Source organism: Arvicola amphibius, chromosome 12 (genome assembly GCF_903992535.2).
Source record: "Arvicola amphibius chromosome 12, mArvAmp1.2, whole genome shotgun sequence".
In the NCBI taxonomy this organism is placed as follows: domain Eukaryota; kingdom Metazoa; phylum Chordata; class Mammalia; order Rodentia; family Cricetidae; genus Arvicola; species Arvicola amphibius.
The window spans coordinates 31,947,178-31,965,249 of NC_052058.2; the positions used below are offsets into that span (position 1 = coordinate 31,947,178).

Consider the following 18,072-nt stretch of genomic DNA (forward strand, 5'->3'; position numbering starts at 1 on the left):
CGGCCTTGTACGACCCGGAAGTCCGGCGCGCGGGAGGGACGACTGCCTTCCGGTGGTGGGAAAGTGAGCCGGAGCCCTATCCCTAGTGGAAGCGGGGCGTCCGGGGCAGGTGGGCTCCCTGCGACCGAGCCGAGGCCAGCGGATGCGCAGGGAAGGGCTGGCTCGGAGGCCCGAGGAGCAGCAGCCGCAGGAGCGGGCCGCCGCAGAGTGGGAATGGTGCGGGGGGCGCCGAGAAGGAGGCGCAGTCCGTCCCCGTCAGGGTTAGTGAATGAGGCTCTCCTCCCGGGCCGGCCCGGGGACTGTGCGCTGCGGGTCCCAGCATGAGTGCGGGCCCCGGCTGTGAGCCCTGCACCAAGCGGCCCCGCTGGGACGCCGCTGGAACCTCCGCGTCGGCTGCCTCGGACTCCCGAAGCTTCCCCGGCAGGCAGAGGCGCGTTCTCGACCCCAAGGACGCTCCCGTACAGTTCAGGGTCCCACAGTCCTCGCCAGCCTGCGTCCCGAGGCGGGCGGGACCGCACAGAGGCAGCGCCACTTCATTTGGTACGTGGGAAAATAAAACAGTCTTTGTCCTTGTTTCATGTCAGTATGAGGACCATGGGACTCCTGTCTCTCTTATCTAATCACCACTCGGATGCCCCCTTATTCAATCACTAGAAGCCACTCGTAGGGGAGAGGAGCTACAGTTTCTAGAGACATTTGTGGTGTGGAAAACTTGGGGACAGTTGCTAACCGGGTGGACCGCACCTGTATGCCTTCCTCAGCTTGGATAAAGAGAGTGCCTTATTAAGGAAGTCTAGTTGTGTGCATGAAGCAGAAGGGCGCTTCAGTCTCCAGAACACCTAACGAAAGCTGTGGCAAGTGCCATCTCCCAGAGTGCAGAGCAGTTAGTCTTAGCTTGCTGGCATTGTACTTGTCCCTAGCTCACGATGTTGAACGTGAACTTGGTCTCTGCCTTCCTACCCGAAATCTATGAGGCCAGGTCAACAATGGCACAAGTCCAATATGTGTAACAAAGAGTCATGGATTTACTTGTTCGTGAGGGCGCGATCGTTTTGGTAGGAGTTAAGTGTGCGTAACCTAGTTAGGAGATCAAAGAGAGTAGTCCAGACGATTTGGTACTTACTACGAATACTAGAGACCGTGATGAAGAATAGTAAGGCAGTATTTCAGAAGTGCAGCTGATGCATAGAATAAATGGTGAAAGAGTGAGAGATGAGTTGCGGAGATAGAGGAAAAAGTGATTCTACTACTCTTAAGTATAGACACTATTGTGGACTTTACTAAGGACTTTAAAGTTTATGTTTTCAGGGTAGTTAGAGGCCCTGAAAACAGTGTGTGTGTTGAGGGGGGGGACGACTCTAGATTAAACTTGTTTCTTGAACCCGAGATATAGTTGGTTGGTGTATAGAAAATGGAAAAGAAAAATTGCTTGAAACTCCACGACTTAGACTTAGACTTTGACGCAGGCAGTAGAGCAGTTCTTGGCATAAAAATAATAATGGGAGCTCCAAGTGTGTTGTAGAGCATTGAAAAAAAAATAGAGAAAGTAAGACGACCAAGGGCAGAGCCTTTGAGCACACCAGCATTTTAGGGGAGGCTTAAGCGCAGTGCGTAGGAGGAGAAAAGGCCTAGCTTGTGTTCTTTAACCTAGAGCCAACAACATTGTGGAAAGACCCACAGTGTACGGGGCTGAGCAGTCATCAGGGCAAATAGTGTACACTTGTCTGTCTTGGGACCTCTAGGGAGCAGACTTGAATCACCTTTTTTGAATTTTTTGTTTTGTTTTTGTTTTGTGTGTGTGTGTGTGTGTGTTTGTGAGACAAGATCTCACTGTGTAGCCCCAAGTTAGCCTGGAGCTCAGAGAGAATTGACTGTCACTGCCTTCCAAATACAAAAATTAAAGGTACTTAATCAAGTACATTCCTGCCTCTGGCTTGCCCTGAGTCTTGAAATCATAGGACCACAGTATAAATAGAGAGAGGAAGTGTAACAATGTAAGTAGAAGGGACAGCATACCTAAATACTGTTCGAACTGGAACATGGGGTTGCAGAAGACTTAGATGAGCTTTACTGTGGATAAACTGAAGTGCCATTTTAAGGAATTTAAATTTATTCTGTATTTAATAGGCCTCCTGGAAGCTTTTAAACAAGAGAATACATTTGGTTAATGTTTTAGAAAGATGGGTTAAGCAGTAGCTTTTCAACTTTTTAAACTTCAGGCTGCAGTGTGAATATTTTTCTGGAACACAGTAATATCTGTAATGAATAAAAAAAAAAAAGTAAGGTGTGGTGGAAGAGAAAGTTTCTTATAGCATGCCGGAGAGCATTGTCAGAGGCAGGGACATCTGGGAGCGCCCAGAGTGGACATGACCAGAGGGAGCTGCGTCCTATGGGGGAGGTGGAGGGGAGAGGAGGAAACAGGGACAGCAGACAGGAGGCCAGAGGTCCAAAAGTGGGTGGGTAACCAAAATGCCTGGATCATATAGGAAGAGCCTCTGGGAGTTTCAAGTATAGGACAGGGTATGCCAGCCACACCCTGTAACAGGTAGGGACTGAGGGATGCTGGGAGAACCTGGCTGCCATGTCCAGTTTTGATACGTTAAATGGGAACCTCGGCCTTTTGTCCTGAGTTTTTAAAGCTGGCATATATGGCATGTTTATGATTGAAATGTTTCATGAAATAGCATCCTTACATATGTAATGCCTTCTTCCATCTTCCTTCTTTCCTTCCATCTTTTCTTTTCTTTTTTCCAGGACATGGCTTTTCTGTGTAGCCCTGTCTGTCCTGGAACTCACTGGATAGACCAGGCTGGCCTTGAACTCACAGAGATCCCCCTGCTTCTGTCTCCTAAGTGCAGGGATTAAAGGCGCCCAACTCAATACATTCTTATATTGTCTATTGTTTTGTTAAAAAATAAATGCTTGCCACTTTTAGTCTGTAAAATGTTGGGTTAAAGAACGTCCAGACTGTAAACAGAGACCAGTTTTAGAAAATACATAACAGGCCAGGCATTCGGGAGGCAGAGGCAGGCGGATCTCTGTGAGTTGGAGGCCAGCCTGGTCTACAAGAGCTAATTCCAGGACAGGCTTCAAAACTACAGAGAAACCCTGTCTCAAAAAACTGAAGGGGAAAAAAATAGGAAAAAGAAAATACAGAAGTTGCCCAATAAGTGAAGTACTTAATGATATGAGAGGGGATGATGGACTTTAAATCTAGGATGTAGAGAACTTGCTCTAAAGGAGTAGGAACTGAAGATGAGCTATAGATAATGACTCTGACTTCTGTGACTACGTAGTACGTGGTCCTGCTGACTTGATCCGCATGCTTATTGACGATGTTGGGCCTACCAACCTTTTCTCTATTGATTGGACTTTAAATTTTTTCCAAAGAGAAATCAAGTTAATATTTACATGGATGGTGTTTTCTGTATACCTGTCACAGAGCATCAGTGAATAGAATGTTCAAAGTCTAAATTTTAATCTTTCAACCATTGTTACAAGTTTTAGAATTTTTTAAAAGATTTATTTATTAATTATGTATACAGGGTTCTTCCTGCACACATCCCTGCAGGCCAGAAGAGGGCACCAGATCTCATTACAGATGGTTGTGAGCCACCATGTGGTTGCTGGGAATTGAACTCAGAACCTCTGGAAGAACAGTCAGTGCTCTTAACCTCTGAGCCGCCTCTACAGCTCAAGTTTTAGAATTTTTTTCTGCCGGTTGGTATTTACGTTTTTTTACATATAGCTATCCTAGAAGTGGGTAGAGAAATGCTTATTCAGTACCTTTTTATCTTCTCAGATACATTTCTTATATTGGCTGAAATCTGCAAATCTCAGTCCGCATAGGCAGAACTCAGCATGGTGTTTACAACGACTTACCCCAGTTGTGTTGTGATAGGAGACTTTCTGGAAGAGAGGTGCTTCTTGAAAATGCAGTTGAATTTGACTGTATTTTATGCCCGTTGCTGTGTCTGTTTTCGCTGAGTAGATGACCTCATTGAAATTCAGTCATTCCTGCAAGATGAAAGTCAGTGTGAATGGTGTGAAGCTGGAGTAATCCAGAATCTCTTATGTCAGTTGCAGGAGAGATTGGGTTTAACTGTTGGGAGTGTATTTGTTGAATAAGTCTTTGTAGTCTGGGCACAATGTTTTCTCCTACTTTTGTGTTCTTACTGGTACATATGCTCCTCAGAATAGACAACTGTATTTTCTAGGTAAGGAAATGGACTCCAAGAACTGAAATAACTTGACCAAGATAATGCTGGTAGATAAGTTCTGGATAGCTCAGAACTGAAAGGGCCCGCTGTCTATCTTTGTTGCCCTACTTAAGGTTACTATTGCTTTGATGAGACACCATGACCAAAAGCTAGGGAGGAAAGGGTTTATGTGGCTTACTTATACTTTCACATCTTAGTTCATCATTGAAGGAAGTCAGGGCAAGAACTGATGCAGGGCCATGGAGGGTGCTGCTTACTTACTGGCTTGCTTACTTACCATAGCTTACTCAGCCTGATTTCTTATAAAACTCAGGATCACCAGCCCAGGGATGGCATCACCTACAGTGGGCTGGGCCCTCCTGCATCAATCACTAATTAAGAAAATGCCCTGTGGGCTTACCTGCAGCCTGAGCTTATGGAAGCGTTTCCTCAAGTGTGGCTTGTGGCCCCCTTCTTCCAGATGACTCTAGTTTGTCTCTAGCTGTGTCATGTTGACATGAAACTAGATAACTATAGATAACTAGATACACATTTGTCTTTTTTTTGTTGTTGTTGTTCCTTGTTTGCTATGGTTATTTCTAGTAAAATGAAAGAAAACAACATTTTGTGCTTCCTTAAGTAGAAGAAGTAAGTTATTGTTTTTTGTTTGTGTGTTTTTTTTGTTTCTGTTTTTTGTTTCTTAAGACAGGGTTTCTTTGTGTAGCCCTGGCTGTCCTGGAACTTACTCTAGACTGGCCTTGAACTCAGATCTGCCTATTCTGCCTCCTGAGTGCTAGCATTAAAGGTGTGTACCACTCCTACCACCGTCCAGCTTGGATTAAGCTCTTAACAGTCCTGTGATGTGTTGGAAAAGAAACTTAGCAGCCAGTGGTAGTATTGGAAAGAGTGAGGCTGTCCTTTCTCTAAGGTTCAAACAAGGACTGGGGAACATTTGATTCGCAGGATATATTGTTACTTCTCCACCTTCCTTTCCCCATTCATCCTTTTGACAGGCTCCAGGAATCATAATTGGAAGTCTGAAGCTAGGAGGATATACTTTCCATGCTGGCTTCAGGAGGCAGACAGCTGTCTTCAGCTTCTCTGGAACAGGCCTCCTGGGCTTTCATCACTAGAAGTTCGGGTTCTGTGGATGAGAAGAGTGTCTTATTGCTGTTCTCTTGCTGTGAAGAGACACCACGACGAAGGCAGCGCTTGTAAAAGAGAGCATTTAACTGGGGTTTGCCTACAGCCTCGGAGGCGTAGTCCATTATCATCATGAAGGGGAGCGTGGAACAGTAGCTGAGAGTTCTATCCTGATGCAGGCAGATAGAGACATCGGGCCCAGAGGTGAACTTTGAGGTTTCAAAAGCCCATCTCCAGTGACACAGTTCCTCTAACAATGGCACACCTGCTCCAACAAGACTACACCCCTCTTGTCCTTCTAAATTTCTCAAATAGTGCCATGATGATTAAACATTTAAATATATGAGACTCTGGTGACCATTTTTCTTTAAACCACCACTAGGAGCCTAGCTATCGCAGCCTTACATCTAATCCTAATATTACAGAAGGTTTTAAATTCTAGACTGGTTCCAAAAATGGTGTTTCAGTAGTTGCTGGTTTGAAATTTGAGGATTTTCTAAACTGTCCTTTCTATGGTTTGTGTAGATTTAGTGTCCCATACCTGGAATGCTTGGGGTAAGAAATGATTCAGATGGAGTTTTTAAGATTTTGGAAAAATTGCATAGACCAAACTGGTTAATCTAATCTGAAAATATTAAAATCTGAAATGCTTCAAAATTAGCACTAGAGCTCAAAAGTTGGATTTTGAAGATCAGGGACACTGAACCCATTTAATAGAAAAGTTTCATCTTCAAATCATCCTCTTGCTTGCTGATAATGATAAATCACAAAGAGTGACTTAATGAAAGAATGATTTATGTAAGTTACCTTTTTGTGGGTTTTCTTTTTTTGTGTGTATGTTTTTTGTTTGTTTTGTTTTGTTTTGTTTGAGACAGGGTTTCTCTGTGTAACAACCCTAGCTATCCTAGAACTCTCTCTTGTAGACCAGACTGGCCTCGAATTCACGAAGATCCACCTGCCTCTGTCTCCTGAGTGCTCGGATTAAAGGTGTGCACTACCATCGCCCGTCTGTAAATTACTTTTTGTAAGGGAAACCATTTAAAGAGTACTAATCAGGGGGCTGAAGAGATGGCTCAGAGGTTAAGAGCATTGCCTGCTTTTCCAAAGGTCCTGGATGGTGGCTCCCAGCCATCTGTAATAAGGTCTGGTACCTTCTTCTGGCCTGCAGGCATACACACAGACAGAATATTGTATACATAATAAATAATAAATAAATAAATAAATAGAATACTATGGGGGGTGGTGGCGGCACACGCCTTTAATCCCAAGCACTTGGGAGGCAGAGGCAGGCGGATCTCTGAGTTTGAGGCTAGCCTGGGCTACAAGAGCTAGTTTCAGGACAGGCTCCAAAGCTACAGAGAAACCCTGTCTCGAAAAACCAAAATAAAACAAAGAAACAAAAAAAGAATACTAATCACAAAGATTTTATTAGTTAGACTTTTACTGTTTTGTGGAAAATATCTGACACTTGAATACTTTTTTGGAAGAAAAAAAATGAAACCCAAATACTTGCATCTCAAGTTCTTCTCACACCTGAATGTCTTTCACTTATGTTGTAACCTGTGATAGATAAATGAATTATTTAGGCCTGCTTCTGTTTTGTTCATATTAGGCTACTTAGGGTAAAATAGAAAAATAAGAATGCGGCCGGACAGTGGTGGGGCACACCTTTAATCCCGGCACTCGGGATGTAGAGGCAGATGGATCTCTGTGAGTTCGAGACCAGCCTGGTCTACAAGAGCTAGTTCCAGGACAGGCTACAGAGAGACTCTGTCTCAAAAAACCAAAAGAAAAAAAAAGAAAAATAAGTATGCATCTATGACTTAAGTGTTTAGATTCTTAATATTGCAACTTTGAGAACTGCTGAGAATGTTTAATATTTAATGCAAAGTGACACATGCAGTTCATGTCCAGTACATTAAAGACTGAAAGTGCACGTGTTTCTAATGGTTATATAAAAGTGATTGCATCCCCACTCCTAAGCTAATCGTTTTTATTTTTGCTGCTGGTCATATCTATTTAGTCATTTCTCTGGCATCTCATATTTGGTATCTGCAGAATTTCCTAATCATACCCCCCAATACCTAATTCTCCTATTCCCCATATTTCTACTCAGTATTGTTATGACCATTTAGGTCTTTGAAGCTTCAAGCTTGAAGTCTGTAATGACTATTCAGTTTTGCTCATCTCATAAGAAGTTATTTTGTGCCTCAATCAGTAATTTTTCAATCTAGTTGATTTTTAATTTTTTTCTTTTTTCTTTCTTTTTTTTTTGGTTTTTTGAGACAGGGTTTCCCAGTAGTTTCTAGAGCCTGTCCTGGATCTAGCTCTTGTAGACCAGGTTGGCCTCGAACTCAGAGATCCGCCTGCCTCTGTCTCCCGAGTGCTGGGATTAAAGGCTTGCTCCACCACCGCCTGGCCCCCCCTTTTTTTTTTTTTAGAATTTCAGTTCTCATTCTTCCGTAACACTCATAGAGATTCTGATTTAGTAGGTGTGGGCATGGTCCTAGGATCCATTTATTGCTTCTCATGACTCAGATGACTGGAAACTTCTGACTCAGACCAGTAGCTTTCTCGCTGGTGTCCTTTGGTGAGCACTCTCCTTGTCTCAAGGTTATCCATTATGAATATAGGCTTCTTAACTTTGAATGCTGGAATCATGGCTCTGAGTGTGACTTCTGACTATCCTTTTGTGCCTCTCTAACTATGGTCTTAGTTGACTTTTGAATTATATTTTCTATTCCTTTTCAATTCTTTGTATTTCTTTGCCATTGGTGACTTTCCTTAGGTGTTTCCTTTTATGTCAATGTCTTTAGTTTTCAAGACAAATCTAGCACTACCTCTTTTAAGAAATCTTAAATGATTAGTCTCACTTTTTCTTGTTCTAATTTTTTTCTGGAAATACTATAATTCTTTTTTTTTTCTTTTTTGATTTTTTTTTTGCGACAGGGTTTCTCTGTAGCTTTGGAGCCTATCCTGGAACTAGCTCTTGCAGACCAGGCTGGCCTCAAACTCACAGAGATCCGCCTGCCTCTGCCTCCCTAATGCTGGGATTAAAGGCGTGCGCCACCACCGCCCAGCCAGAAATACTATAATTCTTGATCAAGACCTCTTTTAATAGTTTTTAAGGACTAGCATTTTTTTTAACATATACCACATAGTGTCCTAATACCTTACATAGATTGTTAATAATTTAAACTTTATGTTAACTCCATGGAAGATGCTGTTCATGTACATAGTTTCCAGGTGAAGAATCTCAGTTGGAAAAAAGGTTCTTTCACTCAGTCACAAAGAAAGCCAGTGAGGTAGCCATGATTTGAATCCAGATGTTCTGAGTTCAGAGCCTGTGATCTTAGATCATTTTACCTTTTTGTTTTGTTTTGTTTTGGTTTTGGTTTTGGTTTTTTGAGACAGGGTTTCTCTGTAGCTTTGGAGCCTGTCCTGGAACTAGCTCTTATAGACCAGGCTGGCCTTGAACTCACAGAGATCTGCCTGCCTCTGCCTCCCAAGTGCCAAGATTACAGATGTACGCCACCATTGCCCAGTTTAGGAGACCACTTTCAAATCTGCACTGTACATATTAGCTGTTCCTGTCTTATCTTTCAATGCTTGAAGTTGGAAAAAGTAGCTGCTCTGTTTAACCTGCAGAGTCTAGCAAAAGGCCTAATATGTATAATAGGCTACATGTTTTCTATTTGAATTTGTATATATATTTAACTTTTAATTTTAATTTCTTATAGTTTTCAAACAGAAGACAATTACCACTTGGATGGATACTAAAGGAACCAAGACAGTTGAGTCAGAAAGGTATAAACAAATTTTTTTAAAGATTTTATTTATTTATTATGTATACAATGTTCTGCCTGCATGTATGCTTGCATGCCAGAAGAGGGCACCAGATCTCATTACAGATGGTTGTGAGCTGCCATGTGGTTTTTGGGAATTGAACTCAGGACCGCTGGAAGAGCAGTCAGTGCTTTTAACTTATGAACCATCTCTCCAGCCCAGTACAAAGACATTTCTGTATGGATAAATGAATAGTGAAATGGTGGGGTTATTTTATCTTGCTTTTTGTTTTTAATTTCTTTGTATTTTTATTCATCTTCCTTTATTAACTTTTCTTTTCTTTCTTTTTTTTTTTTTTTTTTTTTTGTTTTCCGAGACAGGGTCTCTCTGTGGCTTTGGAGCCTGTCCTAGAACTAGCTCTTGTAGACCAGGCTGGCCTCGAACTCACAGAGATCCGCCTGCCTCTGCCTCCCGAGTGCTGGGATTAAAAGCATGCGCCACCACTGCCCGGCCCTTTATTAATTTTTAAAGTTTATTTATTTATTTTTTTTAGCTTTTAATACGTAGAGACCTTCATTTATTTGTGAGATAAAGAGGTTAAAGTTAAATGGTTTCTGACGTTAAGATACTCATATACAATAGTGGTTATAGACACAAAACACATAATCACTGCTTCATGAGGTAAATACATCATGAAGGTGTGAGCAAGTAAAGATACGAGTGGTGGCCAGCATGTAGAAGAAAGAAGTCACCAGCTTTGGCTGGGCTTTGAAGGAACAAATGATTAAACAGAAGGTTTAAAAAAGGGTGGGTGTTTATGAGGCACAGCGCTGAGGAAGCGCGTCACGGGTGCTTGAGCACAAGTGCCGAGCGGTGAAATGACCCGCTGTGTGCTTAGCCACCACAAGAGTCAACTTTTCACCATGGCGTTCGAAAGTTGAGCTACTTTAATTTTTTTTTTTTAATAAATTGGTTTTAGTTCTTTCTGTTCTCTTGTAGTAAAGAAAACAACAATACAAGGATAGACTCCATGATGAGTTCTCTGCAAAAAGATAACTTTTACCAACATAACATGGAAAAATTGGAAAATGTCCCTCAGCTAAATCTTGATAAATCACCGATTGAAAAGAACACACAGTATTTAAGCCAGCAGCAGAATGCAAGTTTGTGTAAGTGGCAAAATGAAGGGAAGCATGCAGAAGAGCTTTTGACAAGTGAGCCTCCAACAGTAACCCTGGTACCAAAGCAGCTTAGTAATGCTAACATTGAGCAGTCACCCCAAGCTGACGACCACAGTGACACAGATGATGAAGAAGACAGAGCCGGTCAGCAGTTTCCTACGCCCGTAAAGCTTGGGAACACGAAGCCGACAGTGGGAGATGAGCAAGCCCGAAGCTGCTGTAAGTGCAGTGGGTCTTGCCACTCCTTGAAAGACTGCACAGGCTGTCAGCAGGAGGTGGATGTGGTACCAGAGAGCCCTTTGTCAGATGTTGGTGCTGAGGACATTGGAACTGGGCCAAAAACTGACAACAAATTGACTAGACAAGAAAGTAGTCTAGGTGATTCACCTCCATTTGAGAAAGAAAGTGAGCCTGAGTCGCCAATGGATGTAGACAATTCAAAAAACAGTTGTCAAGACTCACAAGCTGATGAAGAACCAAGTCCAGGCTTTGATGAGCAAGAAGATAGTTCCTCTCAAACAGCAAATCAGCTTTCAAGTTGTCACACCAGAGAAGCCGACTCCGATCTTAAGAAACGGCATTTGACTAAGGGAAGGGAAATTAGGTTACATTTCCAGTTTGAAGGAGAGACTCATGCTGGAACCAGTGATTTAAATGCCAAGCCATCTGGAAACGCTTCTAGCCTTAATGTAGAATGTAGAAGTTCCAAGCAGCATGGAAAGAAGGATTCTAAAATCACAGATCATTTCATGAGAGTTCCCAAATCAGAGGACAGAAGGTAATTCACCTCCCTCCCGTTTAGAGTTTCCCTTCAATAGAATGGTATGTTTTTAAATTTTGTAGAGGGAATTAAGAAAGTAGCTACTGTTAATTAAATAGTTGCCTTTTATTAACTATTTATACAAATTAAAGTCTAGATTTTTCTAAAAAAATTATTTATTTATTTATTTTTTATCTTTCGAGACGGTTTCTCTGTAGCTTTAGAGCCTGTCCAGGAACTAGCTCTGGTAGACCAGAACTAGCTGGCCTTGAACTCACAGAGATCTGCCTGTCTTCTGAGTGTTGGAATTAAAGGCGTGCACCACCACCGCCTGGCTAAAGTCTAGATTTCAAAGTGGAAATTCTAAAAAGGCCAGAAGCAGAAAACAAGAAGAGATTTGTATTGGTAGTCAGTTTTAGTTTCATGAACTTTCTTATGGAATTGATGAAAATTATTAGATGAAAATATTGGATTGACTCTAACTTATTTAACATTTGTTTAGGGTTTCTTTTTTCTAATGTAATAGTTTCTCTAATGCTCTGACAGAAAAACAGGTAATATTCTGTTTTGTAAATGAGAAGGCTGAGATTTAGGTTAGAAAATTCACTGAAATCCTATAAGGATATTTTTTTATGTATATTTGAGTACACCTTTGTATTTTTGCCATTATTCCATGAGGCATTGTAAACCCTGCTTGGGTTTCTAAGATGTGTTTTGTAGCTTATGATACTAAGTTTACTTTGTTGAAATGGTTATATGAAGACCAGAGAAGTGACTGAGTCTCTGATCTGTGACTCATTTCTGTTTTTTTTAATATTTATTTATTATGTATACAGTATGCATGTCTGCCTGCAGACTGGAAAAGGACACCAGATCTCATTACAGATGGTTGTGAGGCACCATGTGGTTGCTGGGAATTGAACTCAGGATCTTTGGAAGAACAGGCAGTGCTCTTAACCTCTGATCTATTTCTCCAGCCCCTCATTTCTGTTTTAAAAGGAGATTTGTATGTTTGAAAGTTTCTTAAGCTCTTGGGTTTTAATATAAGGTTTTTAAGTTGTCCTTGTAAAGCAAGTGTAGCACATTTTAGACAGTAATATTCTTGGTAAGTTTTGTGCTTGTATATCTAAGAAAACTGAAACCGTCCATATTTTTCTTAACCTTAGAAAAGAACAATGTGAAGTCAGACATCAAAGAACAGACAGGAAGATTCCTAAATACGTTCCTCCTCACCTTCCTCCAGACAAGAAGTGGCTGGGAACTCCTATCGAGGAGATGAGGAAAATGCCTCGGTGTGGGGTCCGCTTGCCTCTCTTAAGACCATCTGCTGACCACACAGTGACTATTCGGGTGGGTATTGATTCTTGCCTGTGAGCAAAAAATATTTTTTCTTTCCAGTTGACTACTCAGTATATGTTAGTTATTATTTTGTAAAGTAAAAAGTTCAAAATTGTTTATGGTTTTGTACATTCTCCATCTTGGTCTTTTCTTAGATTCTCTGGTCATTCCCTATCACCACCTCAGAAGTATTTAGACTCAGCATGTCTAAAACCAATCTCACTTTTTGTTAAGTTGTGGTGAAATGCACATAGCACAAAGTTTACCACTAGTGATTTTTATGTTTGTGATTCAGTGACATTAGTGTTGTACAACCATCACTGATACCCATTCCAGACTTTTCGTCTTCCCAAATAGGGATTCTGTTTCTGTAAAGCGACAACTCCTGCTTTTTGTAGCTCTGTACCTACTTTTGCATTTTCTGTGGCATATTTCCCAGGGTCTCCATTGCAGCTTTAGGTTCATTATCTCCATTTCTGTCAGAGGAAGCTTGCAGGAACTCTGATCTTGTCATGTACTGCTTGACTTTCAGGCTTTGGTTTGAAACCTCAGTAGAAACCTTACAATAATTATAACTTGGATAGTACGTGCATGTGAAGTCATTGACAGTGCCGAGGTCTGTTGCTGGTGAGAGATGCATGGAATTACCCTGAACTATATTTAGCAGCTTTGAATCCTCTGACTTAACAAAGGAAAGCGATTCACTAGTGACCTTGTGCAGGCAGGACTCTGGGTCTCCCTTCTCCAGTGGCTGTCTTGGAAAACTCTCTGTTGTTTGTTTGTTTTGAATCTTTGAGCTTGTCGTAGATGATATCTTGGCTAGATAAGGCCGTACAGTTTTTGAGAAGCCCTTGTGTATCTTCCTTATTGTCCAAGGACAAAGTACCTGGCCTCTTTTTAGTGATGATACTCACTTTAGTAGCAATACATTCCTGTCCCCAATTTTCTATGTGCTCTTTTTGCTAAATTATTAGCTTTTTCAGATCATTTTGTTCTCTGTTCTTACTGTAAGTATGGTTAATGCAGCCAGCATGACTCATGCCACAGCCTCATTGTTCTGCTGCCTTAAAATTTCATTTATCATTTGATAAATCAGTCTTGCCATTTTAAAACTCAAGCTCAGAGAAAGCCATTGGAAATAGAAACAAGTTATTTACCAGAATGAAACACAAATGGCTTCTAGGCCGATTTTCAAGACAGTCCTTATTTCTATCTGGATTCATCAATACAGCGTCTACTGTCCACACTCCTATCGGCTTTCTGGTCTTCTGAACTACCATACTTACCCGCTAAGCCATTTATAGAACTCTTAAGTTTTCTCTAGCTTGTGTCTCCAAACATTGCCCATAAATAAACTAAAAAAGTTTCTGAACCACATCATGAGATACTGCACTTCTTGGTACCAACTTTCTTTTGTGCTTAGATTTCTGTGAGTATGACAAAATACTTGAGATGATAAACTTATAGGAAGCAAGGTTTATTTTGGCTTGGGGTTTCAGAGTCCTCAGTGTGATTGCTTTTATCTGTTGCTGCAGGCCTGTGGCTATTTAGTACATCCCAATAAGAGAGCATGAAGAAGGAGATCTGTTAATCTCTTGGCATCCTGGAAGCCAAGAAGAGATAGGAAGAAATCAGAGACTTACTTCCACTAGGACTGGTATCAAAAGTTCCACCACCTTCCATAGTACTGGGGTCTGGGTATTAAGCCTTTAATACATGGTCCTTTGGGTGGTGCTCCAGGTCAGAATGAACAGAAACAGTGCTGTGACTTTCTACCCTCAGTTAGCTTCCTTTTCTTCCTTAGCATTCAGCTGTGCTGTCACTACCTGATTGAATCTTTCTAGAATAGGTCATTATAATACCACATACCTCTCATTCATAGCATATTATACTTTAAAAAAAATTTATGTGATTATTTTCTGCAGTGAAATATAACATTTGGATAAACCTAGAAAACATTTTGATAAGTGAAGATGACAGACCAAAAAACCTACATGTTGTATGTTTTCATTTATTTGAAATAGCTAGAATAGGCAAAATGAAAATCTTTTATAGTCTTCAAAGATTTATTTAATGCTGATTGTGATAGCTTTGTTTATGTTTATAGTGGCACACACATACACATATATGTGCATGCCAGGTTCTACCTTACATTTTCTAGTGGAAAAAATTAAATAGTTATTTCTTAAGAAATTTAATTTTCGTGATGAAAGGAAATACCTGTATTGGGGCTAGGGAGATGGAACAGTTGTTAAAGTGCTTGACACATAAGCACGAGGACCTGTTTGGATCCCAACACTCATATAACAACGAGGTGAGATCTAGAGAAATGGTTCAGCAACAAGAGCACTTGCTCTTACAGAAGACCTGTTTGCTTCCCAGCACTCGCACTGGGCAGCTCACAGCGGCTTATAACTCCGGTTCTGGGGGATCTGATACCCTCCTCAGGCCTCCTGAGACACTCTTAAACATATGGCATATATAGACACAACATGTACACATAAATGAAAATTAAATCTTAAAAAAGCAAAGTTTGGTGTGACAGTGCTTACCTGTAATCCTATCAGTGGGGATGGAGTGGTAGAAACAGGAGGATTCTTGGGGTTAACTGGCCAGACAACCATTCTAGCCAAATCAGTTAGCTCCATGTTCAGTGAGAGACTGATTTCAGGGAGATGGCTCAGCGGGCCACGCAAGCCTGACAACCTGCCTTTGATCCCAAAACCAATGTAAGTAAGGTTTCCTTCTGCTCTCTATACCCACTTGTGGCACATATGTGCCCACATACGTGTATCATACATACACACTCACCCCCATACACAATAGTGATTACTAGTGTTTAAGTAAAGTGCATAGTGACAGAGGAAGACACGTAATATTGACCTATGGTCTCTGGCCTTTACATGCATGTGCACATTCCTGCACATGCAATCTGTCCTCTTGTGAACACTAACAAACACACACACACACATACACAGACACACACAGAGACACACACAGAGACACACACACACCAAGAAAAAAAAAACAAGTGTTGTCCAGTGTGATAGTGGTCTAATAAAGAACTATATTACCTTCTTATTGAAAAGTTCCTAAAGACTTCACAGTGGTGAGGAAAATAAAGATGAGAATTCAGGTTTAAATCGACGGAGGAAAAGTAAGAAGATGATAACTGCTATTAACTGTATTAAAAGAGAGAAGGTAGTATATATGCAAACATGTGATATGGAAGAATTTGCTGCTTCTGGACTTAGTTTTCTGACTTGTCTCAAATAAATGGCATTTTGGTGAGAACTTGGGCAAAGACTCTAAAACTCAGGCTATTTTCTTTTTTAAAAAAAATTTTATTTATTTATTGTGTATACAATATTCTGTATATGTGTGTATGCCTGCAGGCCAGAAGAGGGCATCATACTCCGTTACAGATGGTTGTGAGCCACCATGTGGTTGCTGGGAATTGAACTCAGGACCTTTGGAAGAGCAGGCAATGCTCTTAACCTCTGAGCCAACTCTCCAGCCCCAACTCAGGCTATTTTCAAAGATGGTGTTACTCCAAAATATGGAGAAGGGTTTTCAAGGGAGTCGGTATCTGGAGCTGCTGGAGTGGGAGGAGGGAGATAGGAAGTGTGGGCGTGTCAGGGTCTAAGAGTGCTGGTAAAACTTCTCAGGACATGGTGATTGTGAGAGGTGAGGTGTGGTGACAGCTTTCTTGCCTGGAAACTAGTCTCCACTGCAGCATTTATTTAGGCTGCTTTGTAGACAGAGCTTAGTTTCTATGTACTTACTGTTTTCCTATTTACTCTGTATTTCAGGTAGACCTCCTGCGAGCAGGAGACATCCCGAAACCTTTTCCGACACATTATAAAGATTTGTGGGATAACAAGCATGTTAAAATGCCTTGTTCTGAGCAAAACCTGTACCCTGTGGAAGATGAGGTAAATATAAAAACAGAAGTGTTTTAGTCTCAGGGCCATGGTTTAGCACTTGTTTGGCTTTTGGATTGTGATGCAGAACAGCTTAAAATGCTTTGACCTTGCCTATTTTCTTCTTCTGTAAGAATGGTGAGCGAACTGCAGGGAGCCGGTGGGAGCTCATTCAGACTGCACTTCTCAACAAATTCACACGACCCCAGAACCTGAAGGTAAGTTCTCTTCCAGTCCTGTCGCCTACATAGCTCTGAGAGATAGGTTCTTTAATTTATTCCTCAGACAGTTTTCGATCATAATGGCTTAGACCCAGATGACAGCAGTCTTCATATGCAGTTTGTTTCCTGTCACTTAGGAAGGCTTGGTAGAATTCTTGGTTTCCATAGTAATAGTAATAGAGTAGCAGAATTGAGAGTTGTAAATGACTTGCCTAGAGCCGCATAGGATAATTTGGTAAACCAGCAATAAGACTTCAGTTTCTTGATTCTCTGTCCAATTTCCCTCAGCTTAAGCCTGTTTGTTTTAAAATTATCATGCTATTACAATATATTTAATAGGAAATCAAGAAAGAATTATGACCTCAGCACTTTTGCCTAAAGGAAAACTGTACCTGCCAATGATTAAAATATACATTAAATATTCTATTTTTATTGCCCTTATTACTTTAGGAGTTTAATTATTTATTAGTTTTACGTATGAGCAGTAATTTAATTTTTTTTATATAAGAGCCTAGGATAATCATTAGATTTTTTTCCCCCTAATATCTACAGCAGGCATAAACATGCATGTTTTGTTAGAGAAATAGCCAAGAAAGCATAAAGCTTCTATGAATCGTGGTACAGGTGCCTGTGCTCTGTGAAAATGGTGTTATTCGTTTCAGAGTCCTGATTTGTTAGGGACACTCTTGGGTGTCTTGTTTTCTATCAAATTAATTTTAAGCTTGTTAAGAGTTCTGTGGGTTTTCTTCCTATTTTCTTTATATGAAAAGCATTGATATGTGTACAAGTATATATTTTTAACATTTATCCCTTTCTAAAAGCTTTTTGTTTGTTTGTTTTGTTTTGTTTTTCTTTTGGTTCGTTTGTTTTTCTAGACGTGATTTCTCTATGTAACAGCCTTAGCTGTCCTGGAACTCAGAGATCCACCTGCCTCTGCCTCCCAAGTGCTGGGATTAAAGACGTGCCCAGCCTTACAAACACTTTCTGAGGACACTTCTTGAGTGCTATTTGAAAACACTGTGTTAGATTCTTTTTGTTCTTCTGATAGGCTTAGTTTTTAGAATTTTCATATTTTTTCTTTACACAGTTATCAGAGCATTCTGAATTAGTCTGCCTGTCTCTTCAGTTTTTTGGTGCACCTTGATTACTCTTAGGAAGGGGTAATTGCTTTAATGTGGTATTCCCTTTAGTTTATCTTATCAACAGAACAAGGTAATCTGTCAGAATTTCTTATATCTGCTTTAATTTTTTATTCAGAGAATGATAACCTGAAAGGAAGAAGTAAAGATTAAGCTTTGTGGTGGTTATAATCTTTTTGCTATTTACTCATTCAGTGGTAGATTTGGAGAGTTCAGATATTCAAAATTTAAAAGAGAAACAGTATCCTTGGTACTATTTCTGTTAATAGTGTGCTGGATAATTTGTGCAGATAGGTCCTTATGTTTATTACTGTGAGCTAAAAAGAACTAGAGTAGTTGACAGCTAACTGCAAACTAGCCCCAGCCCTGCTAGTGAAGAACT

General features: G+C 40.7%; 1 protein-coding gene across 3 annotated transcripts in view; it reads left to right on the forward strand.

Moving 5' to 3' along the window:
* The first annotated feature begins 41 nt into the window (after positions 1 to 41).
* Positions 42 to 18,072, forward strand: part of Parg (poly(ADP-ribose) glycohydrolase) — a 110,988-nt gene continuing 92,957 nt past the window's right edge. The window contains exons 1-6 of one of the 3 annotated variants that reach the window (XM_038350222.1): positions 42 to 540; positions 9,083 to 9,149; positions 10,128 to 11,087; positions 12,236 to 12,419; positions 16,220 to 16,342; positions 16,465 to 16,548. In XM_038350222.1, the coding sequence (XP_038206150.1) occupies positions 321 to 540; positions 9,083 to 9,149; positions 10,128 to 11,087; positions 12,236 to 12,419; positions 16,220 to 16,342; positions 16,465 to 16,548 (1,638 nt within the window). In that variant the 5' untranslated portion in view covers positions 42 to 320. Of the gene's footprint in view, positions 541 to 5,346; positions 5,547 to 9,082; positions 9,150 to 10,107; positions 11,088 to 12,235; positions 12,420 to 16,219; positions 16,343 to 16,464; positions 16,549 to 18,072 lie in introns of those variants that run through there. The other 2 variants (XM_038350224.1, XM_038350223.1) reach the window with 2 other exon arrangements.